This window comes from Anabrus simplex, chromosome 12 (genome assembly GCF_040414725.1).
Source record: "Anabrus simplex isolate iqAnaSimp1 chromosome 12, ASM4041472v1, whole genome shotgun sequence".
Lineage (NCBI taxonomy): Eukaryota > Metazoa > Arthropoda > Insecta > Orthoptera > Tettigoniidae > Anabrus > Anabrus simplex.
Genome location: NC_090276.1, coordinates 102047400 through 102075312, shown reverse-complemented (window position 1 = coordinate 102075312; position 27913 = coordinate 102047400). Strand labels below are relative to the sequence as shown.

Sequence of the window (27913 nt, the reverse complement as noted above, 5' to 3'; positions counted from 1 at the left end):
TCAGTGTAAAAGTAGGTTTTCTGTAAATTTTAAACTGGAAAATGTTGTTTTTCCGAATTGTTTGAATATCTAGAAAATTGAGCATACCATCTTCTTCGGCTGTAAATTTAATGTTAGGGTCTAAACCATGTCATTGATTTCTCCATTTATTGTGGCATAGGTATCATCAACATATCGTAGCCATAGATCCAGTCCTTCAATGTGGCCTACTATCTGAGTGTGTTCCAAATAATCAAGGTACAGTGAAACTCTGTTAAGAAGTTTTTCAAGGGACTGCAAAAAAAACTTCTTAAGCAGGAAACTTCTTAAAAGGAGTAATGCCCAAAAACTAATTCTGTACTTTGAAATAGATGTGAAACATACAGCCAACAGATTTCCTTGTTTATGAACAATACCGAAATAGGCCGATATATAAGAGCTGCTAACAGAAAGCCACAATATAAGAATTTGATTATCATGACAATATTTTTAGAGATAGTGTAAAATAATTGAACATACCATATTATAAATATATTTGATAAAAGAAGGGAACATATTAAGTTATATAAAAATGTTGCAAGGTTTGCTTATTTTAGCAGGCAGAACCATTTCCTTCCACGCTTTCCTTTCCTCCGCACTTACCGGTACAGTCTCTGCTTCGCAACAAATTGTTTTGTAAACGATGCCGGCTCAATTTTTTTTTTTTTTTTTTTTTTTTGCTAGTGGCTTTACGTCGCACCGACACAGATAGGTCTTATGGCGACGATGGGATGGGAAAGGCCTAGGAGTTGGAAGGAAGCGGCCGTGGCCTTAATTAAGGTACAGCCCCAGCATTTGCCTGGTGTGAAAATGGGAAACCACGGAAAACCATCTTCAGGGCTGCCGATAGTGGGATTCGAACCTACTATCTCCCGGATGCAAGCTCACAGCCGCGCGCCTCTACGCGCACGGCCAACTCGCCCGGTGGCTCAATTTTTAGAGCGGTCCAGCCACCTGTTCGATGTGGTAAAAGGTACCCTTCATTTGCGTGCGGCTTTCTCCTGCACAATAGTCCCACTGAAAGGTATGTTTAAACTTCGCTGCTGTTTAAACCACGTTAGCAGAGCTTGTTCTGTTTCATTTTACAAGTGACGTGTTTATAAAAGGACGATATCTCAGATATTTAGAGAAATTTGTATTTATTTACTTCAGCTCGACTGGTTGCCAAAATTTAACCTTGACCGAAGTATTCTTGTACTAGTTTGAATAAACAAACGTGTTCTGCTCTCTGCTGTCAATGACCTTGTTAGGCTCGCTGCTACCTGTCGTGCTGCCGGTTATGTAATGTAGGGGATGGAGGAGGCGCGTACTTGTGACCGGAACTATTTCTTCCGCTCCTTCTTTCTCTCTCTTCTTATATGATTGTATGCCAATCGGTACATTGCATTTTCTTCATTCAGTGGTTCGTTTAAGTTATTTTCATTATCATTTCTCTGATCAATATATATATTTATTTTCTCTAAAACATCCATTAATTTTCCTTTCGTTGTCATGTGCAGTATTTCCATATCTTTGTCTATTTCCGTAAAATTATGTTTGTGTTCTTCCATGTGTTCTCCCATTGCTGAGAATCTCCTGTGTCTCACCGCATTCACGTGCTCCTTGTATCTCGTCTCTAAACTCCTCCCTGATCGTCCAATGTGGATTCGTTTTTGGTTTATTATTTAAAGGAGTTTGACGGTTAGAAAGCGACCAGCATGGTCATCGCGTAACCAGTAGCAGAGTAGCGGATTGACAACAAGGAAGGAAGGAGGACATATTGTTTGGGTTCAGACCAATATCACATCATTTTAAGTTTTGGATAAATTAGATGGAATGAAGTAAGTAGGCCTAAATAATTTCTCCAGACATGTGAGCAATCGTCTTTTTTCGCAAAAGGTCTATAAAGTTAGTTTGTTTGGTTTATTTATTTAAGGAATTGGACGAGATTAAGAGAAGATATTCTGATATGAGAGGTCTAGAAAATTATAGCAGACTTTAAGAAGAAAGAAGAGAGCAGAAACATTTTAAAGGATAACTAATTTTATAGATGTTATTTATTATTTTACGAATTGATATTTATTATTTATGATTTTACGATTTTAGGATAAAGACTATTTATAGATGTTATCTATTATTTTACAAATTGATTTATTAAAGGATTTCCACTAAATGACAAGTAAATGTTAAATTTTTAGACAAGAAGAAATAATTATTCCTTCAGATGTAAATAAGGACATAAATTAACATATAGAGATTAATTTAATAGATTACATTAGTTAGGAAATTTCCAGTAAAATCTGCAACAAATGACACAGTAAATAGGAAAGGTGAAACTAAGAGAAATTGTTCTAACAATTTTCAAAATTCATAGATACTTGTTATATTATACCATTATACCATAGTCCAAGGATCAATTAATGTTTGGCACCGCTCTCGAAACATGAACATGTACGGTAATTAAATAAAATGTATAAGTATTGACAAGGCGGTGAAAATATTTTACAGAAATTTGATGGGTTCGATTCGATTCCACAAGGTGAGAGTGAGCATCTGCTGTCCGTGTTGTCATAGCATGGCGTCATATGGCCTTGGCAGGCCCGCACATGTTCCGCGACACCAGACACACACCGCGAGCGCGTGAACAGTCTAACACAGGGTGCAACTTGCGCAGAGACTGGAGAATTCTGACCATGGGCTGCTTTGAGAGGACGTTTTCTATCTCAAGGGGCTCTAAAAATTGAACTGTTTAACCGGGAAATATATTTACAACAGAACACTTTAAACGGGAAAAATATACATATATCTTAATGCAACTGATCAAGGGACCAATAATATCATACTTCTTATGCGGGAACTTCTTAACTGAGTTTCACTGTATATGTTAGCTAAAATTCCAGAAGCCGGTGCTCCCATTGGTAATCCATCCTCCTGATATATTTTATTATTAAAAGAAAAATTATGGTTCAATGCGAAAGCCAGGATAGTTAAAAAGTTTTCTATTTCGGGTTTACTGATATGTTTGTGATCCAATAAATTTGTTTATATAATATTAATAGTGTCTTTTATAGGAATGTTCGTGTACATATCCTTAATGTCGAAGGAACATGTTACGTGAGAAGAAATTAATTTGCAATCTTTAACAGCATTGCAAAATTCCTTGGAGTTTTTTACTGAGGTTTTGGTATAAAAAAGTAGTTTTGGGTCAAGAACTAATCAAGCACGACGTCGTGGAATCACTGCTGAGTCTCTCTCCTCCCTCAAATGACATACTAGATGATGACACAACTCCACTTCCCTTTTCTTTTGTGGATTGCACGAACAATCACACCGTGTCACATCACTACTACACTAGATCGTGCACTAAGACAGATCCCCAAGGCAGCGCAGAATAAATATCTTTCCAAGATACGATAACTTGAGGCAAGCTGCCCTAATCAGATGACCGCCATTTTATAACAGAGAAGATACCAAAGAATTTTTACCAATCAAACAATCAACACAGCAAATATTTTTTCCATAACCTAAAGATTAACGCTTGTACTTATTGTCCAATATTTTTCATCTAAGTTTTCCTTATATAGCTGATGATGACCACCAAGGGGTCGAAACATGTTCTGTGAGTGATAATGTATATTTAATTTTGCCCAAAAAATAAAGTATCGATTAGGTGGTTCTTTAATTATACTTGTTCATTATACTCATCGATACGGTCATGAAGTGGACAACTTGCAATACCACTGTCAATGTCATAATCACTACTTGAACTGGAATCGAAGACGTGTTGTCTCTGCGACTGCTGAACATTCGCACCAGTTGGGTCCGAACCCTGTACATTCGAGCCTGCAGTACTTATTCCAGGTATGTTCCTGTCACTTACGAATTCCCCTTCGGCAGAACTTACTTCACTAATATCAGTATTCTCCCCACTAAATTCCAACATTTCGTTTATCATGACCCGTAAATTATCTTCCTCTAACGGTGGGGCCCGGAAATTCCTTTTAGACAATGTACGAAAAAGGATCGAATAGAACCCTGGTCTCTGAAGTTTGGACGGAAATCATGAAATGAGCCTCTATTACGGATGCGTACGATAATAAATGTTGTGTAACTCGCGGTAAACGCACACTCCAGTCGTGAAGGAAGAACTCAAGACTGGGGATAATAAATCAGGTCACAGTTCTAAAATGTCATCAGAGAGGTCTGTTCAGTATCATAATCTCTAGAAATCCCTTCTACATCAATATTAATACATCCCAGGGACGATTAGGCGATCAGCTAAAGCTTCAGCGCGAAGCCATTAGGCCTTGGGACGCTCTTGCCCAGACATAAGCTGCGTTCTTTATGTTGCAACTCGTGGATGACACATTGGTATTGGGAGAGCATAGTTGAAAAAATTCACATCAGAGGGCAGACTCATCCAGAATACGCTGCTGAAAGGGAAATCCTCTGAAGGCAGGCAGCTGAGAAAAAAAAAAATTGAATCGGCGGATATATCCGCGTTCCCCGTTGAGCAAGCGACTTGAAGCCGCGGATCTTGCCACATCACCCACTGAACGGCTTAATTCACTGGCTGCCTCAGGATAACAATTGTAGTATTTTGCTGATTGATTGTAATAAAGGTTGGAGACTTTTGAAATATCAAATACATAAATAGTGTTTTGAATTTTTTAATATAGTGTTTATGGTGATCCTGGAGGTGATTTGGGCAAACACATGAAAGATGAACAAAACAAAATAAACTCGTATCTAAACTTATAATGAAACTAAATCAGCGTATTCATAAGGTAAGAAAAAGCAGATCCAGGCAATGATAACCACCACAGTATAAAAATACACCTTCATTATAGACTGTTGGGTCTTTGTGTGTTCAGTCTGCAACCCTCTGTCAATTTACTGATCTCCACGATAAATGATCATTCATTGAACGTATAAAGGGTTTAAAATTGAACAGTGTTGCCTCCTGGACTTAAGTTAGCAAAAAAGAATGACATTTTATCTCAGCTCAATTTTATGATTCCAGAAAATTCATATGGTGCTGGTGGTAGTGGTGGTGATTGTTTTAAGACGAAGTAAAACTAGGCAACCATTCTCTAAATAACACTAATCAGAGAGAGAAGGTGGAAGGGATCCGACACTTCGAAAAATGAAGGCATCGGCTGAAGAAAACAAGGGCCACGAAAATGAAAGACTCCCTAAGATTCGCAAACCTAATACCGCCAGGTGATGACCAAGAGAAGTCGGATAGTATTGATGAAAGTCAGTAGCCTGATACAAGTAAGTTGAAGCAATGCCAGGACTCATCTAAGGGCCCGTGGTCGCCAACCCACGCTCCCAAGTTAAGAGCCCCTGGGGCTCTTACGACAGGCAGAGGATACCGTGGGGGACAGAAAATTGAGTTAGGGAAAGTTGTAGAAGGTATAAAAATAAAATAAAAATATATTTGGAGGACTTTTGGATTGATCTGTCGAGTAAAATGCAAACTAATGCTTAAAGTTAGTCATAATCATCTGCTGCTATCTAATGACCAAATTATAGGCTCCATTATAACCTCTTGTGCCAAAGTATTGGCGTGCTGAATACATTCTTATGAGTCTTAATTTCTGTGAGCAGCTCGTTTAAACAGCACTTAGTATTTATATTTTTCTGTGTTATTTCAGTGCTTCATGGACTTCAAAGACACCTCAGGTGAAGCAGAAATCTCGAGGGTTCTTTGGCTCCAAGCCTCAATCAGAGAGGTAAGAATGGTGTTTTTGGTGAAGGGTTATTGTGTTACTACTGTCTATGTCAATCTCATTGTTGTCTTTGTTCACAGCAAAGCAGCTGGTGATTGCAGGCTGAAGAAAACCCGCCTCAGTCTTGGGAGCAAAAAATCAAGCAAGAAACAGGTACAAATCATATTGTTTATATGTTTTCTTAGAAGCATAGCTGCCCAAAATAAAAATAAAATGTGAATATCTGGTACAATTATTCTCCTATTTCTTTAACTTGGGAAAGGAATTTTTAAATGCCGGTGTACACCAAGTTGTATGGCTTCTCTAGCGATGTGACCTAAAAATTGAATCAGCGTTCAGTATGTTGAATGCACAACAAAATTCTTTTGAACAATGATAAGGATAATATTGAGTGACATCTTTCTCTGAAGGTTGGCGATCCAGCTGATTATAATAAACAGCAGCCATCGGTGCTGGTCCTCCCATGATATTCTGCCTATCCTTTCCCCTCAAGGATGACTAGGAGAAGTTTATATCGTTCTGGAGCTTCTTGTCTTTGGTGGATGTCAGAAGTGCTCTGCTTTTACTTAAGCCTCTGAGGGCTCCCTCATTACTTTACTTTTCTACCCTGGCTATTCAGAGCAGTCTTCTATACATCTCGAAAGCTTCAATTCAGCATGTCAGCTGAAACCTCATCCATCCACTTTTAATGTAGTTTTTTACTGTTGGAGCATGACTTCATTAAAAACATCTGTGTGTTCAGAAGTAGCAGTAAAGATTGCATAACAGCTTATATGTACTGGCAATTGTACCCATGCTTTGCTACAGTATTCTACATTGCATATGGATTTCTATGCAAGTTACTGTACATGAGAGAGTAAGATTTTTTTTATTAAATTGCACGTCTCTTAGCGTTATCCAAGAAACATCATGGGGATGTCCCCATGCATTATTTCCCATGAAAGGTGCAAGTTATTTAGTTTTGATGATTAATGGCAGCATCACTTGCCTACTTGCATTTGGAATAGAGTTGGGAAGTTTTCATTATAATGGCGGGTCACAGTCAATTTGGGGAGTTTACATTACATTCCAGTTGAGGAGTTTTCATTATAATGGCAGGCCCTTCTAATGCCTGTCGCAGTCGAGACTGGGGTGCTTTCATTACAACAGCAAGTCCCCTTGCGTACTGGCAGTTACAATCAAATTGGGGTGTCTCTATTATGATGAGGCGCACTTTTCTACTACCAGTTGCAGTTGAGTTGGAGAGTAGTCCTAACGGCAGTCACGTTCTAGTTGGGGAATTTTGTTTATGACGGCGGGCATCCTTGCCTACTGGCAGACACAAACAGGGAGGAAACTTCTGAGGAAAATTGCTGGCTCCCGTGCCTACTGCCAACCAAATCGAGAAGGGGATATTTCATAACAATTCCTGGCCTCTTTTACTAATGCCAGTTACAGTGGAGTTGGGCATTTTCTGTTATAATGGCAGGGCCCCTTTTCTACTGTCAGTCAGTCAATGTGAGGAGTCACTATCGATTTGGGGAGCTCTAATTACAATGACAAGCCCCCTCTTTCTTGGTCACTACAAATCAGTATATATATCGAGAGAGAGAGAGAGAGAGAGAGAGAGAGAGAGAGAGAGAGAGAGATCTGAAAGTTTATGCACATTTATAATTGCAGGCCTTCAGATTCATCATCATCAATGTTTCACTCCAGTCGACTGGGTGTAGTTAACAAGCCTCCTCCACTCCTTTCTGTCCTTCCACTTTTCCTGTTCCCTTACTTCTGCCACATCCAATCTAGCTTCTCTAATGTCCTTCCAGATCTCATCCATCCACTTTTCTTCTCGATCTTCCAACTGGTCTCTTTCCAATTCCCTTCTTGCTACCTGTTCCTTTCCCATTCTTTTTACATGTCCAAACCATCTCAGTCTTGCTTTCTGTATGTTCTGTACTAACGGTTCTATATTTAGCTTTTCCCTGATTTTAATATTTTGAATTCTCTCTCTTCTGGTCTTTTTAACCGATGTTCTTACGAACTTCATTTCTACTGCTTGGATCTTATCTTGTCTCTTATTAGTTACCAGTGTTTCTAGTCCATATGTTACAATTGGTATGAAATACTGTTTATATAATGTTAATTTCTTTCTCTTGGGTAATTTGTCATCCCATAAAAGCTCTCTGACTTGATGATAAAATGTTGTCCCTTTACTTAATCTGTTATTAATTTCAGAGTTGATTTCATTACTTCCATTAATAATGCTACCCATGTATGTAAACTGTTCTACATTCTCTAACCGTTCTCCGACTGTGTTCACTTGCATCTCTTTTTCTCTATTCCTCAGTGCATGACTACAGTTTTCTTTTTACTAAATACCATTCCAAACTCATTGATTTTCATTCCAAATGTCCAGTCTCCTTTGTAATTCCTTTTCTCCCTTTCCCCAAATCACCACATGTACAAATACCAAAGCATTCACTTCATCACTACTCATCATCATCATCATCATCATTTCCCTTTATCCAGCTGTAGCCGGGTAGGGGCAAATATGGTTCCTCTCCACTTTCTTCGGTCTTTCCACCACTCCTCCTCCAACACTGTGTCGCAGTCCATGTTTCTTTCTATAATGCTGCGTTGGATGGTATCCTTCCATCTCAATCGTGGTCGTCCACGGCCTCTCCTTCCGTGGATTTGCATTTCCATCACTTTTTTTTGGCATTCTTTCGTCGCTCATTCGCTTTATGTGCCCAAACCTTCTTAGTCGGCTCTTCTCTATTCTATCATTCATTTTTTCCACTCCAATTTCTTCCCGGATTTTCTCATTCCTTATTTTGTCTCTTCTACTCTTCTGTATCATTCTCCTCAAGAACTTCATTTCGGCTGCCTGTATTCGACTCTCATCCTTCTTTGTCATTGTCCAAATTTCTGCTCCGTAAGTTGTTGTGGGTACGTAATACATCTTGTACATAGTATCCTTTGCTTCCGTTGGCACATCTTTGTCCCATAACATATTTCTTACACTATGATAGAAACAACTTCCAGCTTGAATCCTTTTACTAATCTCAGCATCCAGTCGAGCATTCTCCATTAATTCACTCCCCAGGTATTTAAACGTTTCCACTACTTCCAGGGGCTTGTCTACAAGTCTAATCTGACCTTTCCCTTCTTTCTCCCCTCTAGTCATAACAAGAATTTTGCTCTTTTCTACACTTATTTTCAATCCACATTCTTCAATCTTCCCATTCAGCACATTCAACTGTTCTTGAACCTTCCTGTCTTCTCCCCAAATCACAATATCATCTGCAAATAACATCATGTTCATTTCTCTTCCGCCATATGCTGCTTTTGCTGTTCTCATGATGTCATCCATTACTATTGTAAACAGGATTGGTGATAGAACACTTCCCTGTCTCAGCCCACTAGTTATTTTGAACCAACTTGTCCTGCCAACTTGTGTTTGCACGCAACCACAACATTCCTTATACAATGCCATGATCATTTTTATTAATCCCTGTCCAATTTCTTTTTGCACCAGACTGTCCCAAACTTTCGTCCTGGGGACACTGTCTTATGCCTTTTCAATATCAATGAATGTCATCACCATATCATTCCTGTACTCCCAATGCTTTTCCATTAGTTGTCTCATAATGAAAATGGGCTCTATTGTTGACCTTCCACTTCTGAAACCAAACTGATTTTCCTGTTTCTGATTTTCAATCCTCAACCTTATTCTACTTTCCAGTATCCTTTCCATTATCTTAGGGACCTGCTTATTCTCCCAGACATTCCTGAGAACCCGATATGTCCACTGCAGGCCTACAGCTCCAGCTGCCTTTATCATCTCCACTGAAATTTCATCTATTCCAGCAGTTTTTCCATTCTTCATCTTTCTTACTGCCATTTCAATTTCATTCATTGTAATTTCTTTATCCATTTCTTCATCAACTTATTACCTTTCCTGGTCATCCATTGAATGACTGTTATCCGTTCTTATGTTCAGCAGCTTCTGAAAATACTCTCTCCATCTATTTCCTATTTCTTCTGGCTTTGTTAAAATTATGCCACCTTCATCCTTCACAAATCTGGTGTTTACTTGATCTCTTTTTGTTTCTTAAGATACCATACAGTAATTTCTTGCTGCCCTGCGTATCATCTCTCAATTTCTGTGTGAATAAGGCCCAGCTTTTCCTCTTTTCTTCCTCCACTAATTTCTTGGCCAAATTCTTTACCTCCACATATTTTCTTCTGCTTTCTTCAGTCTTAGATGTTTTCCATGCTTTCCATGCCATTTTGTTTTCCTTCACTTTAATCTTCACCCTATCATTCAACCAGTGTGTTTCTTTGTCTTTCACATTTCCTGATGTTCTACCACACACCTTTTCTGCACATCCAACCAGTGCTTCCTTAAATCTTTTCCATTCCTCTTCAACATTCCCCACCTCTGTCCTGGGTACCAAGGGTATTATTTCCCTTTGAAATTCTTCTTGTATGCTTTTCTCCTTCAACTTCCATACTTTAATTCTTTTCTCTCTTCTTAATTGGGGTTTTTCAATCTTTCCAACTTTCAATTTTCCTATCACAATTCTATGATCTCCACCAAAGGCTTCTTCAGGCATGGCTGTTACATCTACAAGGTTCTTCCGTTGTTCTTTCTCTATGATTATATAATCTATCATGGTCTTTGTTCGTCTGTCTCCCCAACCATACCTTGTAATCTTCTGACTGTTCTTCTTCCTAAACCAGGTGTTTCCAACAATCATTTGATTCCTCATGCAAAAATCCACCAACAACTCGCCTTCTGGATTTACATTTCCATATCCAAAGGGCCCTACAACATCTTCCTTTCCTTGTCTTTCCATTCCAACTTGTGCATTTAGATCTCCCATCAATAGTACTTCCTTATCTTCTATCTGTCTCTCCACTTCCTCTAAGAAGTCCTCTAGATTTTCATCTATGCAACCAGTTTGTGGGGCATACAACTGAAATAGATCTTTCACGCCATTTTCAAACTGGAGTCTCATCATCATCATCATCCTCCTATCACTGACGTATATTCCACATATTCTTGGATTTCTCTTCTAAGTATGATGGACACTCCATTTTTTGCTTCAGGTCCTCCGCTGTAATACAGCCTGTATCCTCCTCTCAGAGGGATCTCCCCTGTACCCCTCTTCTTGGTCTCGCACAGTCCAAGTATGGCTATATCTTTTTCTATCATGAAGTCAACCAGTTCTTCTGTGTTTCCCGTCAGTGTCAGTACATTTACTGTTGCAATTTTGATGTAGTTTGGTGCTGGTTGCCCATTTTTCACAGTTCCCCCAGCACCTGAAGAGCTGCGCGTCGCTTTTAGCAGGGGACGCCCTAACCTTTTCCGAGGCACCCTATCTGCTTTGTCCATATAGGGTATTGTTACGATGGGCTCGCCACACCCTAAGGCATTTTATACCTACTGCCAGGTTCAAAATTAGGCCGCCCCTAACATGGAGACAGATGCCTTTCGTAGCCGCTCCTCTGGAGTACAGACGCTACGGGTATGCCATCTCCGCCGTACCGAAGTCCACCTTCTCCGCTGTAGATGCCGTTGAGGTCTTCACTCGTAACCCTGAGCTGGAACACATACCAGATGTTACACACCGGGTCAGTGTGCTCTGGGACTCACATAGGCAGGGGCACCACTCCTTGGGTAGGGCTGCCTCCGAAGAGGGTCCCTGCCTGCTACCTGCACTACTGATACTCTGTTTTACACGTCTTATGAATTCATCCAGCAATATAATAAACAAGAATGGCAACAGTGCACTTTCTTGCTTGAGACATTTTTTTTTTTTTTTGTATAAAATGTTTGAGTCACCACAATCCCCACTTGTACATTGCTTTTACTCTCATGCTACAATTTTTTTATCTTGTTAATTAATGATTTTGGTACATTCCTTTTCAGTAGGCATTTCAATACATGTTTTCTCTTAACTGTATCATAAGCTTTTTCCAAATCTAAAAATAAGATGATGATTTCCTTGTTCCTTTCCAGGTGTTTTTCCATTATCTTTTGCACTGTAAGGCCCTCTACACACGGAGCTACTCATTAGAAACGTGACTGGTTTGTAACCGGGATTACAAACTGTTTAGTAACTGAATAGAAACTCGGCTCCACACACGAAGCTACTGTATGGTGACGGATTCTTCCTGATTAGCCATTTGTAAAGTTTGGTGCGGACTTGCTAGATCGTTTCTTAACTTTGCTAGAATGTCAACCACTGACTCAGGTGACGAAGAAGACATGATTGTGTTTCATTATTTCATGAGAAAAAATAGAAGAAGGTATTGGGTTCACCCATATCTTGAAAAGAGCATCCACTGCAGATTATTCATAGCAGTAAAGGAGTTCGAACAAATGGATGCCAAATGTATTTCTTTTTATCGTATGACCAAACACAGTTATATGGACTTGGTGCAGCTTATTTTTTTATTTTTGCTATGTGCTTTACGTCGCACCGACAGAGATAGCTCTTATGGCGACACTGGGATAAGGAAGGCGTAGGAGTGCGAAGGAAGCGGCTGTGGCCTTAATTAAGGTACAGCCCCAGCATTTGCCTGGTGTGAAAATGGTAAACCACAGAAAACCTGTTGGCTTTCCATTGAAATACACAGGAAGTGTCACTCAAGTAACCGGCCAGAAACTTCAGTTACCAATCAGTTACTAATGAGTAACTCCGTGTGTAGATGGCCTAAATATCATGTCTATTGTTGATCTGTTTGGTCTAAAGCCATACTGTTCTTCCTCTGTGTTTCTGTTATATCCCTCAGTCTTTTTTTTTTTGTGACTTTCTCCATTATTTTTAGCCCATGTGATAATAGGATTTACCTCTATAATTTTCACATTTCTTCCTATTTCCTTTTTTGAACAGTGGTACAATGCTTCCTCATTGCCAATCTTCAGGTATCCTTTCATCCTTCCACATGGCATTGAGGGCTCTGTATAACCACTGTGGTCCAATGCTTCCTTCTGCCTTAATTATATCAGCATTGAGTTCGTCTCTTCCATTTACTTTACCTTTGGTCATATTTTTCACTGCCCTTTCAAGTTCCAGCCATGTTATCGGGTTCTCTTTCTTTTTCTCCATATATTATTTCCTTTTTCTTATCTCCTTCTTCCTCCGAGCAGTCATCCTCGTAAAGTTTTTCAAAATACTTTGCCATCACCTTCTGAAGATCCTTTTCGTCATTTACTATGGATCCATCTTCCCTCTCTAATGCCTTGATTTTTTCTTGATTTATTTTTTAAAATTTTATTACTCTGTATAATAGTTTTTGATTTCCTCGACTATCTTGCTCAATTTTGTTGGTAAACTCTCCCCAACATTTCTTTTTCTTCCTTGATACTCGTCTTTACTTGTAGTTTCAATCTTTTGTATTCCCACATGTAACCTTTCTATCATATTCTCATCCCTCTGATACATTTTATGCTTTTCCTTATCCATTTCTTTCTTCACCTTGTTCCTTTCTTTTATTTCTTTTTTTTATTTTGTCTGTCCACCACTGTGTCTCCTTTCCCGTAATTTTTGCTTTTGTTTTCCCCGCATACCTCAATTGCTGCTTCCACAAATGTCTGTCTTATATTGACCCACTCTTCTTCTCCACTTCGTATTTCCGTATTAGGCAACTTCCTTTTTATACAATCTTGGAATGCCATTCTTTTATCCTCTTCCTCCAATTCCCAAATCCTGATCTTTCATTTCTTCTTCAATACAGTTTTAGGGATTTTTACTTGTTTTAATTCCACAATCAATCTATGATCACCTCCCATACTTTCACTGGGGATTGTCTTCGTATTCATGATGCATCTTCCCCATTCTCGGTCTGTTATTATAAAATCGATGAGTGTTCCATACTGTCCATCCCAGCTATATCGGCTGATCTTACGGCTATTCCTCTTCATAAATCATGTGTTCTTTATTATCAGGTTATTTCTGATACAAAAGTCCAACAGTTTCTCTCCATCTTCATTTCTATCGCCATACCCATGTGGGCCCAGGACATTCTTATATCCCATTCTCTCAGTTCCCACATGAGCATTCAGACCTCCCATTATCATGATTCTGAGATTCCAAGGTTAACTGCTGCTAAATGGTACATCATATCGACAAATAATTGCACTATCAGATGCCTTTTTTAGTGCTCTACATAGTTCGTTCTATGACATTTTTTTGGATCTCCTCTATTTATGCACTAAATTGAGTTAGAAATTTTGAATAGGTTGAAATTTGGGCACAGTTTTCACATACTGTTTTATTTTTTGCATACTTATGTAGCAGCTGGAATCATAAAAAATTGGCCAGCATATGGCTACTGGTCGTACCAATGTGCATGCCAAATTTGATGATTCTATCTTTCCTATAAGTGTGTCACACTGTAAAATATCTTGATTGATAAGACATTTATGTCTTACACTGTAAAATATACGTGCAAAAAGTACAAAGTTTACCCACTTTCAAGAAATGCAGCTCTATCTAACACGGGGGTTTCCAAATGTGAAGAAAAATTACAATACAAAAAATATTCAAAATCAGTCGCTGCTGATCTGCATTTAGGGCAGTCGCCCTGGTGGCAGATTCTCTAACTGTTGGTTTCTTAGCATTTCCATAAATGATTGCAAAGAAATTGATAATTTATTGAACATTTTCCTTGGTAAGTTATTCCATTCCCTAACTCCCCTTCCTTGCCCCAATTTGTCCTCTTGAATTCAAACTTCATCATCATATTGTGATCTTTCCTAAAGACACCACTCAAACTTATTTGTCTACTGATGTCATTCTATGCTACTGACAGCTTGGAACATTCCACTTAGTCGAGCAGCTAGTCTCCTTCCCCCCAAGTTTTCCCAGCCCAAACTTTGCAACATTTTTGTAACACTACTCTTTTGTTGGAAATCACCCAGAATGAATCAAGGTGCTTTTCTTTGTACTTTTTCTAGTTCTTGAATCATTTAATCCTGGTGAGGGTCCCGTACACTGGAACCATACTCTATTTGGGGTCTAACCAGAGACTTATATGCCCTCTCCTTTACATATTTACTAGTACGGTTTTACATATTTAATACAACCCCTACACATCCTCATAACCATGTGCAAAGATCTCTACCATTTATGTACAATCCCATTCATGTGATTACCCACTGAATATCTTTCTTTATATTAACACCTAGGTGCTTGCAATGATTCCCATAAAGAACATTGACCCCATCAATGCAGCAATTAAAACTGAAAGGACGTTTCCTATTTGTGAAACTCACAACCTGACTTTTAACCCTATTTATCATCAGAACTTTGCTACTGACCATCTTGCAACATTATCGAGGTCATTTTGCAGTTGCTCACGACCTTGTAACTTATATATTACTCTATACATAATAACATCATCTGCAAAAAGCCTTATCTCTCATTCCACTTATTTATTCAATCATTTATATATATTAAAAAACATAAAGTTCCATAATATTGTCTTGAATTCCCCTCTTAATTATCACAGGATCAGATTAAGCTTCGCCTACTCTAATTCTCTGAGATCTATTTTCTAGAAATATACCGGTAGTCACCCACTCAATCACTCTTTTGTCTCGCCCAATTGCACTCATTTTTCCCAGTCTCCCATGATCCACCCTGTCAAATGCCTTAGTCAGGTCAATCGCGATACACTCAATTGACCTAAATCCAAGATATCTGCTATATCTTGCTGGAATCCTACAAGTTGACCTTCAGTGGAATAACATTTCCTAAACCCAAAATGCCTTCTATCGAACCAGTTATTAATTTGGCAATCATGTCTAATATAATCAGAAAGAATGCTTTCCCAAAGCTTACATACAATGCATGTCAAACTGACTGGCCTGTAATTTTCAGCTTTATGTCTATCACCCTTTCCTTTATACACAGGGGCTACTATAGCAACTCTCCATTCATTAGGTCATGCAAAAATAATCAAATAAGTACTTCAGATATGGTACTATATCCCGATCCATTGTTTTTAGTATATCCTCCTAAACCTTGTGCCAATTCCAGCTGCTTTTCTAGTTTCCAACTTTTCTATTACAGTAAATGTCATTGTTATCATAGGTAAATTTTAATACTTCTTTAGTATTTGTCACCTCCTCCATCTGGACATTATCATTGTAATGATAGCACGTTCAAACATGTATTGATTTTTATACCTTTTATAGACCCAAGTCGGACGCATTGTATGTTTTGTGATTGGTGGCCCTGCACTCTGCCGCTTCGTGTCACTTGTTTGTTACCTCGTTTGTTTATTTAATTCCAATAGTGTAAGGATGGAGAAGTATATGAAAGGTGATTAAAATATGCAATGTTTTAACATTAAGTGATTCAATAGAGAATAATTTATCGATTGACAACTGTTCGAATAAAGAAGAGGTTATTGTGTATTTAACCTGTGTGTGCATAATTTTGTAAAAATTCATAATTCTCAAAAAGTACTATCAAGAATTGCATAAAACATTAGTTTTTTATATTCAAAATTAGGAATATTCTCACAAAGGTATCACCCATGATAAAAATACACTATAAATGTGAAAATTAGGTCAAATTTTGAAATTAAATTTTTTTGAAAAGTAATTAAAATTTTGTATTCTTTTAAATGAAGAAAATGAAACTGTAATGCAATTACAGTCACACTCACATGTTCTCTATTCACCTGTGTGCTATGGAAACACAGAACAGGGATTTACCTCCAAAAATGTAAGTAGGAGAACATTTTTCCTTAGTGTGTACATTTTAATTAACGCTCGACTGGTGTGGGGTCTTTAAAGACACCAGTGACTTTGTACAATCCTGGCGCTCCATCCGCATTCTGTTCTGGCTATCATCGTTAGCTGTAGCTGTCAACTGCTATCTGGAGTTGTAGCGTTTGGTAAATATTGGTTTTCTCAGGAACTTGATTTAAATATTGTGTGACAAAGTTTGTCGCGACTTAAAATTTTGTAAGTGTTCATATTTCATTCGAAGTGCGTGTTTGGTACTTTTTCTTTGTGTAAACCTTGCTATGGCTTCCACATCTCGCCCTGGCATGTCAGTGTGTGATCCTAGGATCACAGACTTTATCAGCAGTGTTTTAGAGGAAGATGCCGAAGGAAGTGATGACAGCAATCTCGGATGAACATGATCCAGATTACAACTCCGAGCACAGTATGGATTCGGAACAAGAAGAAAGTGAGGAAGACGAAGAGGGAAGTTTCACAGACAACCTAGATGTCCATAACCAGCCGTCATCTTTCTATGGTAGGGACGGATATAAGTGGTCAGCTACCGAACCCAACAGGCAAGCGAGACGTCCAATTCACAGCATTATTGTCGAACTTCCAACCCTAAAAGGAAGTGCGAGCAGATTAGGAGATTCGTGCAGCCCACTAAAATCGTGGCAGTGTATATTTACAAAAGATATGCTGGATACAGTTGGGAAGCACACAGATGAAACAAAGTGCTTAATACAGTCACATTATTCCGATCAAACCCGAACAGAACTCAAGAGACATGTCACAGAAATTCGAGCATTGATAGGGTTACTTTATTTTACTGCTATTTTTAATTCGAATCATAAAAGTACTGAATCAGTGTTCGCCACAGACGGATCAGGAAGGGACATTTTTCGTAGCACATTATCGAAGAAGAGATTCTTGACTAATATATTGCTTGAGATTTGATAATCTGACCAGACGAGCTGAAAGGAAGGAAAGTGACCCTGCAGCAGCAGTGTCATGGCTTTTTCAGAGGAGGTCAAAAATTCTCAGAAATGTTGCAACATAGTGTGTAGACGAAATGCTCGTCGGCTTTCGAGGTCCTTGTAAATTTCAAGTATACGTGCAAAATAAGCCAGAAAATTATGGGCTGAAAATAATATTAGCTGATGCTCGAACAAACTATCTCTTGAATGGCTATCTATATGTTGGAAAAGACAGCGATGGAGTTGGTTTATGAGCGGAAGAAAGTTTCAGAAACAGACTCAGTCTGTGTTTAGACTAGCAAAACCAATCTGCGGCACAATTCACAATATTGCAGCCGACAATTGCTTCACCTCAATAGAACTCATGTCAGAACTGAAGAAACGCAAATTAACATACACAGGAACGATCAGAAAGAATAAAAAGGAAATGCCTCCTGAATTCCAGCCAAACAGGAAGCGTATGGTGGGCTCTACAGAGTACGGCTTCACAGGCGACCTCACACTAATCTCTCATGTTCCGAAAAAAGGGAAAGCTGTGTTATTAGTGTCCAGTATGCACCATTGCAAAGCTGTAAACCCTGAAACTGGTAAAGATGAAATCATAACATTCTATAATAATACTAGAGTGGATACCCTTGACCAGGTGTGTTACCTACAGCACAAGCAGAAGGACGCGCAGATGGCCTCTTGCGATTTTCTTCACCATCCTCAATATTATTAGAATCAATTCTTTCATTGTACAGACATCACTCAAAAACTACTCGCTTTCAATTTCTGAAAATATAGGCCAGACAATTAACTGAACCATACCTCAATGAGACTTGTCAATGACAAACTTCCGAAAGAACTGTGAATGGTAGTGTCAAGAATTTTGAATAAGAAAACTGTCCCAAACTTGCAATCATCCAATCAAAACTCAAAAAGGAAGCGATGTGCACTTCGTCCTTACTCTGCTGAAAAAAAAAGACAAATCAGTACTGTGTGAAATGTGACGGTCCAACCTGCCAGACTTGCCGTTCCGTGGTGTTTGAGGATTGTGGAGAAGAGGACATGTAGTGGGTTTTAAGTGGTTGTGGAAACAATGTAATAGACTGTGAAATTCAAAACTTTTATGAGTTTTGTATAACTTCTTCTTCTTCTTCTTCTTCTTCTTCTTCTTCTTCTTCTATGACCACATAGGATCACTTTAGTCAGTCCGTCGTTCAGGTCCCTTTGAAGGGATTGTTCGGGCTTTGCGGTCCTCCCAGTACTTCTTCAGACGCTCCGATCTTCGTGCCCTTTCCTCAGTTGAAAATGTGCGTGTTGGTTTGTTTTGTGTAAGGGTAAAGCAGAGGTTTGTATTCTTGAGTTTTGTATTCAATTTCATCTTATTTGTGGTGTCTTCTGTTGTAAGGCCTATTTCCTTCAGATCCTCTCTTACTTCTCTGATCCATTTACATCCTGTTGTGGTATTTTTTGAGACGAGATTGTGTTGTACTAGTTGTTTCAGAAGTCTCGAATCCTGCATCCTCATGATATGTCCAAAGAATCCCAGTCTCCTCTTACGCATAGTATCTGTAATGGGTTCTAGCTCTTTGTACACAACTTTGTTAGGTATTAACCGCCACTGTCCATCTTTCTGGTATTATTTGTTAATGCAGGTTCTTCCAAACCTCCTTTCAATTTTCTGAAGTCTGTCAGTCTTTGATTGTTTATTCAGGTGAAAAAGTGTTTCTGCTGCATATGTAGCTTCTGGTTTTATAACTGTGTTGTAGTGTTTTATTTTTGTATTTATTGATAGACATTTCTTTTTGTAGGTATCCCATGTTAACTTTTGTGCTTTAGCTAATCTATTTGTTCTTATTTGGATTGAGATTTTTTCATTTAGGTAATAATAATAATAATAATAATAATAATAATCATATGGCCTCAGCTACCGTGTGCAGACATTTCAATTTGACGCCATCTGGCTGTCTGCTCGTCAATTTCGACGTTCCGTTTTACTCTAGGCCCACTAGATGGCAGACAGAGTAAACCGGATCTCTCTTGGGCGTCTATGGCTGAAATTTAATGAATTTTGTCGGGTAAATACCAAATGTATCACCAGAGATCTTTTACATGCAGACATCCTACGACATGGAGTGTCTAATGGACTTTTTTCCGCCCTTCAAAAATCCGACTACCTCTACCGGGTTTGATCCCGCTATGTGTTATTACTTCTCCAAGTTATTTAAATTGAGTTACTATTTTGATTTTATTACCATTTATGGTGACTTCTTTAACTGTGTTGGTTTTTGCAGCATAATTTCTGTTTTTTCAAATGATATTTTGAGGCCAATTTTATTTGCAATGTTTTGAAGTTCTGATATCTGGGTTTTTGCTTCTTTCATGTCCACTGCTAGTAATGCTAAATCGTCAGCAAAACCCAGGCAGTTTGTTTTGATTTTTCGGCCAATCTTTATTTTGGGGGGACATTTCCTAAACCATTCCCTCAGTACCATTTCTAGAGCACAGTTAAATAATAGTGGTGAGAGCCCATCTCCCTGCCGTAGCCCAGTTTTAATTTCAAATGTGTCTGATGTTTCACCCCTAAACTTCACTTTTGACTTGGTATTGGTGAGAGTCAATTTTATCATGTTTATTAATTTGGGGTGTAGTCCAAGGTGTCTTAAAATTTGAAACAGAGATTCTCTATGGACGCAATCATAAGCTTTCTTGAAATCTACAAATGTCATCACCATATCTCTGTTTCTTCTCCTGTTATAGTCCATTATCAACTTAAGACTCATGATCTGATCAGGACAGCTCCTCCAGGGTCTGAAACCTCCTTGATATTCTCCTAGTTCTTTCACAAGTTGTAAATTTATCCTATTAAGGATGATTATTGAAAATATTTTGTATGTTATGTCTAGGAGCGAGATTTCCCTGTAGTTATTAGGGTCGGTTTTATCTCCTTTTTTGTTCAGTGGGTGAATGAGGGCTGTTGTCCAGTGTTCTGGTAGTTCTTCTTTAATCCAGATAGAGACAAGTTGTTGATGGAAGGCAACTTTTGCTGATGTTCCTGCATATTTCCAGATTTCCGCAAAGGTCTGATCTTCTCCTGGCGCTTTGTAGTTTTTTAATTTATTCAGAGCTTGGTAGACTTCCTTTATTGTGGGGGGGATTGATGTTCTCTGGTGATGTTTTTATCGTGGTGTTGGTGTCCAAATGAAGGAGTTCTGTAGGTTCCTCACAGTTTAAAAGCTTGTTGAAATGTTTAGCCAGAATTTCTGCATTGTCTTCATTGTTATGGGCCAGCTTACCATCTTCATCCTTCATCAGTAGGGTCGGGGGTTCATATTTTTGGAGCTGCTTTCTGAAGGTTTTGTAGTAGTCCCTTGATTGAGTTTTATTGAATTGTTCTTCAATTAACTGCAGGGTGTTCCTATGATGTTGTCTTTTTATTCTTCTGAAGACTTGGGTAGTTTCTTTTCTCTGTTTTACTAGCTTTTGATAGGATATTTCTGTCTTTTGGGACTGATGTTATAGCCATGCCTGATGTCTTTCCTCCGTTGTTCATCACATTCACTGTTCCACCATTGGTGTTTTTTATGTGGTTTAATTGGAGCCAGGTCTTCTGCAATTTGTTTAAGGTTGTGTACTAAGTCTTCAAGTTTGTCTGTGATTTTTATTTTTTCAGTTGCTTTCTGGTAATTTTTGTTGTTGATTAGCTAGGTAGGATCTATTTTTCTTTTAGTTTTAAGGGCTTGCTTTTGTTGCCTCCTCTGGGGAGTGAGTTTAATTTTAATTTTAACTGCGTAGTGATCTGAACCTGTGTCTATTCCTCGGAGGACTTTGATGTTATAGATCTCTTGGTGGTGGTATTTGTCCATGCAGACGTGATCCAGTTGCCATTCTCCTTTAATGTAGTCAGGGTGTTTCCTTTTTTTAAGTTTTTGAGGTTTCCTCTTAAAACATGTAGATTTTGAGGTTAAATTATGGTTTCTACACAGGTCAACAAGTCTCTCTCCATTTTTATTTGTTTTCTTGTGTGCTAGCCCTTTTCCGTTGATGTCACGGTATTTTCTTTCTCTGCCTAGTTGAGCGTTGAAGTCGCCTGTTAATAATTTTATATGGTGTTTGGGGATGTTATCTATGGTGTGGTCCAATAGGTCCCAAAATTCTCCTGTTTCCTCCTGGTCTTTTGAGGAGTTGTTTTTATCATTAGTGGGAGGATGGGCATTTATTATAGTATAGATTTTATTAGATGCCTTTAAGGTGAGCGTTGAGAGTCGTGGAGACTGTGATCTGAATTCTTGAACTGAGTTTACTAAGACTGACCAAAAATCCTGTTCCAAATTGTGGGACATTCTTCATCACTCTCTTCCCGGGTATACCTTTATAAAGTCTGTACCCTTGAGATTCCAAGGCATCCTGGTCAGTGTTTCTAATTTCCTGTAATCCCATGATAAGAATTTTGTGTTGGTCCGTTATGTCGGTGATCACTTTTAGTTTACCGGTTTGCATGAGTGAGTTTATATTGTGTGTAGAGAAGTATGTTATCTGCTTTGGTTTGATTCTTGATTTTGTCTCGTTCGTGTATGTGGTACTGGGGTATTTCCATGCCTCCGACTTCACGGTATCTTTCAGGTGGCAGGAAACATAATTTACATGTATTTATTTTTGAAACTTAAATAAAAGGTGTTTGTGGTCATCCATTCTATGGTATAATTTTCGACCCCACAACGCCATTTACGTACCAAAGTTTTCACAACACCAGACGAGGGTTAAAATTGTCTTGGCATTCTTAATGTATCCGAATGCTGCCTTCTCTGAACTCTTGGTTCAGCCGGTGGAGTATTCCTTAAAAGACCTTCCATGGTTGACTGTCAAGGTGTCACCTGTGTGGGACTAGGTCCTGAATTACAACTCGGGATGTGATCCAGTGAGGTGATAATGAGGCCGCTCCTCTGGAGTACAGATGGCTTGTGCAGCTGCCCCTAACCTGGAGAACAGACGCTGCATAATGGATTCCAGTGGCATTTCCTCCACTGTGGGCACCATCGCCTCACCTAAAGGGGCTCATTCGCCCGAAGCCATTGGCCCCCTTACGGAGTCAGGTTATTTCCCGCTGCCCAACACTCGGCGTTGGCAGTTTTACAGCTGGGTGCCAGACCAGCAAATCCTTCTCCTTTCTCATTCCGGATTTGGGACCGGGCAATGGCGGGTTTTGTATACTATAATATTTAAATGTACTTTTGAATTTGCTTTGGAGCAGTGAACATTTAACGTTTCTTTTCATTTAAGTTTAATTCATGGAAATGCGATTTTCTTTTAAAATCAGTGGCAGTAAAACAATTGTGCATTATCTCACAATCTGTAATCAGTAAGGATATTCATTTCTCATTGTAGGTAATGCAAAAGGCATAAGGAAACATAATTTACATGTATTTATTTTTGAAACTTAAAAGGTGTTTGTGGTCATCCATTCTATGGTATAATTTTCGACCCCACAACGCCATTTACGTACCAAAGTTTTCACAACACCAGACGAGGGTTAAAATTGTCTTGGCATTCTTAATGCAACCACTATATTACAGCCTGCCATCAAAAGGGTAAGCAATTAAAAATTAAACCTTCTTTCAATTGATGCAGGTTATTTGCGGAATTTTTTGAAAATCGGCCTATTATTAAAGTGCGGCCCGCAATCCAATGTGGCCCTCGAGCCCATTTGGAAACCACCGATCTAACATGTAAGGGATCGAAATACAACAAAAAGTCATAGGACCAAAGTTGTAGATCACTCCAAATTGGGCCATGATTGTGTGATCCACTTACCATTTAGCCACCAATTACCTTTAAACAAACATCTGCACCACCATTAAAATTGCCTCGATATTTTGATTTTTTTTAAACGGTGGGGTGGTGTGTAAAATGTTAGGCACTTGAACATCTTGGAATTTTTCTGGCAGTTGCAGGCTAAAAGCTATGATTTTGCCAACTTTTAATTTTATAGCTCGCCTGGTAGGTTGTATCTGCCATCTTGATTTAGGGAATGGGGGTGGATAATAATTAAGACTTTCAAGAAAATTTTAAGCCAGTTGAAACTATCGGTCATAGCTTCAGAAAAACATACCCCACTGGGTGAAAGAAATGCTTATACTTGAGTTCTTATGCTGAGCCCAAAATTTTAACACCACCCCCGGCTTGATTCCCTCGGGGACTTTAGGGAATTTTTTATTTTTCTAGTGATTCTGAGGTTATCAGCTACTCTGGTAGTGAGTTTTAAGTTTCCGAGATGCCTCGAAGTGCCTCATTAATTCACATCTATATTTTTATACCTTTATAGATCGCTCCAAAGCGACTTCCATTTTTATATGCAGAAAATTGGTGAAGAGTTGATGCTGAAATACCATATTCCTTTTTGAAAACTTATCTGTCACTGAGTACGACTTATCCTGTCACTGAGGGAGCAGTAGAAAGAGGAGATAAGAACAAATAACAAAAAGGTCCTTGTCTCCTCCTCTCACACTGACCTATCGTTGTGTTTATCCTGGTGTGTGTTCCTAAATTTCTATATATGACTTGATTTGTGACTTGTCTATCACAGAGTGATTGAACATACGTTGCTCACCTCACTAATTAATTCACGGAATATTTACTTTCTTGTAAACCAGTGGTGGTAAATTATGAAAGTCTGAGGATTTGGAAATTGAAATTGAAATGTTGTGCATGACACTCACTGGGCCTCGGTGGCTATAAAAAGTGTATGATTTGGATGACGATTAATTATTCCAAAACCAAATGACCTACTAAGGAGGTCATTTGAAGCTGGAAAATGTCTTGAAACATCGGCAGTTTGACTATAAATATCCATGGTAGGAAGTGCTCTCTGCGCCCGTGGTGGGGGTATCATAATGCCGTATGGCCCGTTGGCGACAAAGTTATAGCGGGTCGAAAATGTGACAATTGAATTTCAGAAATTAGCAAATGGTTTGAAGCATTACTATATTGATCACTGGAAAGAGAAACTCTAATAGGATTGAACTGCAAGTTTCAGCTTCACAAATTATAACTTTCATAAGTGCATGCACCGTGTGGTACGGAATAATATGAAGTGGTTTGGTTCGTTCATGCTTGGGCTGTATCATTGGCCAGCCATGTTTGTAGATGACCAGCCAGATAAGTTGGTTCACAACAATTATAGTCAACTAGTAGCCTCGGGCTGCACTTCCCTGTTGGGCAATTTAAAAATAAGTAAATAAATTAGAACAAAAAAAATTTAAGGAATAGGTAAAGTATAGAACAGAATACCTTTCAGCTGTGTTCCAGGAGGCAACAATTGAGACATAACAAAATAGGAATCAGACCTAACACAGTTAACCAGAGAGTATTGTTCTCTTTATACTGAACCACATCTCACACCTTCATACACAACATGCAGAACTGCCAGAGTGAAAGAATGCTATAATAACTGTGAAGAAAACAGAATCAATGTAACAATTCTCTGTATGGTTTGAAGTACAGAACACAATTAGAAAATTAAAGTTAATGGAAGAAGTCTTATAACACCGCTTCTGCGTGTACCATACATAATTTGCATTGTTAAATGAGCTTTTCAATAATATTTCTGTTTTTTTTTTTTATTTGCTCCATCATCTTGTCGGCCTTCTCCACTTGTATTTTGAATAGCAACTTGAAATCTTCTGGATTCTTCACACCACTGAATGAAACCTACAGTTGCCCAAGAATAAACAAATTCTGCCAAATTCTGCCCTCAATTGCCTATAGCATTGTTGATGATAATAGGTATTTTTATTTGTTCCTGTACTGACTTGTCCAAAGCTATTTAAAATAGTACACACTTTTATAATTGAAAATCATTAATTCAAGCATGTTTCAGGAACATAGTACAGTCATGCATTAATTAGACTAAAGGAAAATGAAGACTTTTCAATTATGTCACTGAATGCAGCAAATGATTGAAAGAAAACAGCATAGTTAGAATGAGAATACTGCACTACAGCTTACACTCTTTCTTCTTGTCAGTGTTACACATATGTACCAGTGTGAAATAGTGTTGGCTTCTAAATGTATGATGTGTATCGAACATTCATGCGTCTGAGTGAATCTGTTGACAGGAACAGCAACCTCACGCCACTCGATTCGGCTGACATGCAACAGACAGTGCTGAGTGGTGTAATCACGGATCAGTGGGAGACAACTCACACACAGTTCATTATCAGTGCACTGGACATTGGTAGGGAGCCGAACTTGTGCTGTAGCGAAACATACAGAGCCATGGCACGCTGAAATAATCGTACGCAATCACGGATCATTGGGACACAACACGCGCACTGCACATTGGCGGGGAGCTGAACTTCCTCGGCAGCAAGACATACAGAGCCATGGCACGCTGAAATAATCGTACGCAATCACAGATCATTGAGACACAACACGCACACTGCACATTGGCGGGTTCGTCTGCAGCAAGACATAAAGAGCCATGGCACGCTGAAACAATCGTATGCAATCGCGGATCATTGAGACACAACACGCACTGAAAGAATCTTATGCCTCTCGCGCTCAGCTCATTTCATAGTAATATCCACTTGTATTCACTCTCCTCTTCTTACAGGGAGGTTTAAATAATAGATGGATTTACTTGCAGTATTAAAAAGGTAGTCAAAACATAATTCCAATCTAGTAAGTAGGTGGGCTATTTGGTTATTCTATTTATTAGTTTAATGAATAAGTGTTTTTATAACTTAGTTGACATTCGACAATTAATTCAACTCAGCTTTGTAGCCTACCCTATGAGTCATGCTCATGACCACTTGAAATTGTCTGTTTTATATTGGGAAGAACCACTCTGTATTCTCTCGGTTCGTATGTCGCATCATTGCACAATATTTTAATAATCGAATCGAGAGATCACCAGTGTACGTGGACAGTGAGTAAGTGAGCCGACTGATGCGTTGGCTTAAATAAAAAGATGTTGAATCAGAAAACCAGCGGGCTACTGTACATCTCGCGTAGCCTATACAAAATATGACGATTTAAAAAATCCTCTGCTGATAAAAGAAGGCATATTTGAAATATGACTGAGCGAGTTGGCCTTGCGGTTAAGGTCACATAGCTATGATCTTGTATTCGGGGGATGGTGGGTTCGAATCCTACCATCGGCTGCCGTTAAGATGGTTTTCTGTATTTTCTCATTTTCACACCTGGCAAACGATTGTGCTGTACCTTAAGGCCACGGCCACTTCCTTCCCACTCCTATCACTGTCCTATCCCATCTTCGCCATGTGATGTATCTGTGTTGGTGCGACGTAAAGAAAATTATTTAATTTATATTTAATATATATCGGCTACTTATTGTAAACACAGGTATTTTTACATATAATTCTGTATGTATGATGGAGTTGCGACTTTCAGAGAGAACTGTGGAAAACCACAATTAGTGTATAAAATTTGAGTTATGTCAGTTATTCCTGTATTATTATTATTATTATTATTATTATTATTATTATTATTATTATTATTATTATTATTATTATTATTATTATTATTAACTACATAAGTTTTGTACTGTAATATAATACTGCACAAGTACTTATTTTTTCCTGCATTTCATTTTTTAATTTATTTATTTTATACTAGAGCACCCGTGCTGCTCCGCAGCATTATTTTGGATTATTGGAATGAAAATTATGTAATAGTTTATAACATTTATTTCACAACACTTCCTTCCAGACAACGTTGACCCTTAGGTTTAATTTCTACTTTTACATCTTTAAATGTTTTCCCTCGGAATAAAGCAACATACAATTGTCCGTGGCTAAAAACAGGATCAGGCAAATAGATTCCAACTCGAAGCGTTTGACTCTGCGCTTTGTTTATCATAATACAAAATGCTAATGTAATAGGAAATTGCCGTCGTTTAAAAGAGAAGGGCATTGTAGTGTCGGATGGTGACAAATCTACCCGAGGTAGTAGTATTCGCTCCCCACTGTTTAAACCAGTTACTATTTCTAAATCTATGATATTGTCGTACATTTTTCTAACTATTAGCCTCGTCCCGTTCAGTAATCCCTTACTTGCATTGAAATTCCTACGGAGCATTACAATAGCACCTTCTTTCAAAATCAGCACATGGGGAGGTAGACCACTCATCTCAAGGCTGTTCAAAAATTCAATGGGAAACTGCAAAACTTCACTTTCTTCTTCAGTTACCAATGTATTCACACTCGTGTAAGATCTTGAAGTTCCTGGAAGTAGATCTGAAACTACCCAATTAATTTCGTGGCAATGTTCATTTTTCGGTGCAAGAATTGCAGTCGTGGAGAGATTGAAAGTGTCATGAGAGGATGAAAAGAAATTTTTGCCATAAATTTCAGTGACGATATCTGCATTTGAAATTATCGAAGAAGGCAAGTCGATAAAGTTGTCATCATTAGAAGGGTAATCACCATTAACGATTTTCAAGAGGAAGCCTGCAAATTCAGATTCATCCG

At 38.5% G+C, this 27913-nt stretch overlaps 1 protein-coding gene across 1 annotated transcript in view; it reads left to right on the top strand.

Moving 5' to 3' along the window:
• The window catches only part of LOC136884169 (uncharacterized), a 168172-nt gene that overhangs the window by 127377 nt on the left and 12882 nt on the right, over nt 1-27913 (top strand). Inside the window, exons 9-10 of the mRNA XM_067156206.2 lie at nt 5658-5735; nt 5813-5885. Coding sequence (XP_067012307.2) covers nt 5658-5735; nt 5813-5885 — 151 coding nt within the window. The remainder of the gene's footprint in view (nt 1-5657; nt 5736-5812; nt 5886-27913) is intronic.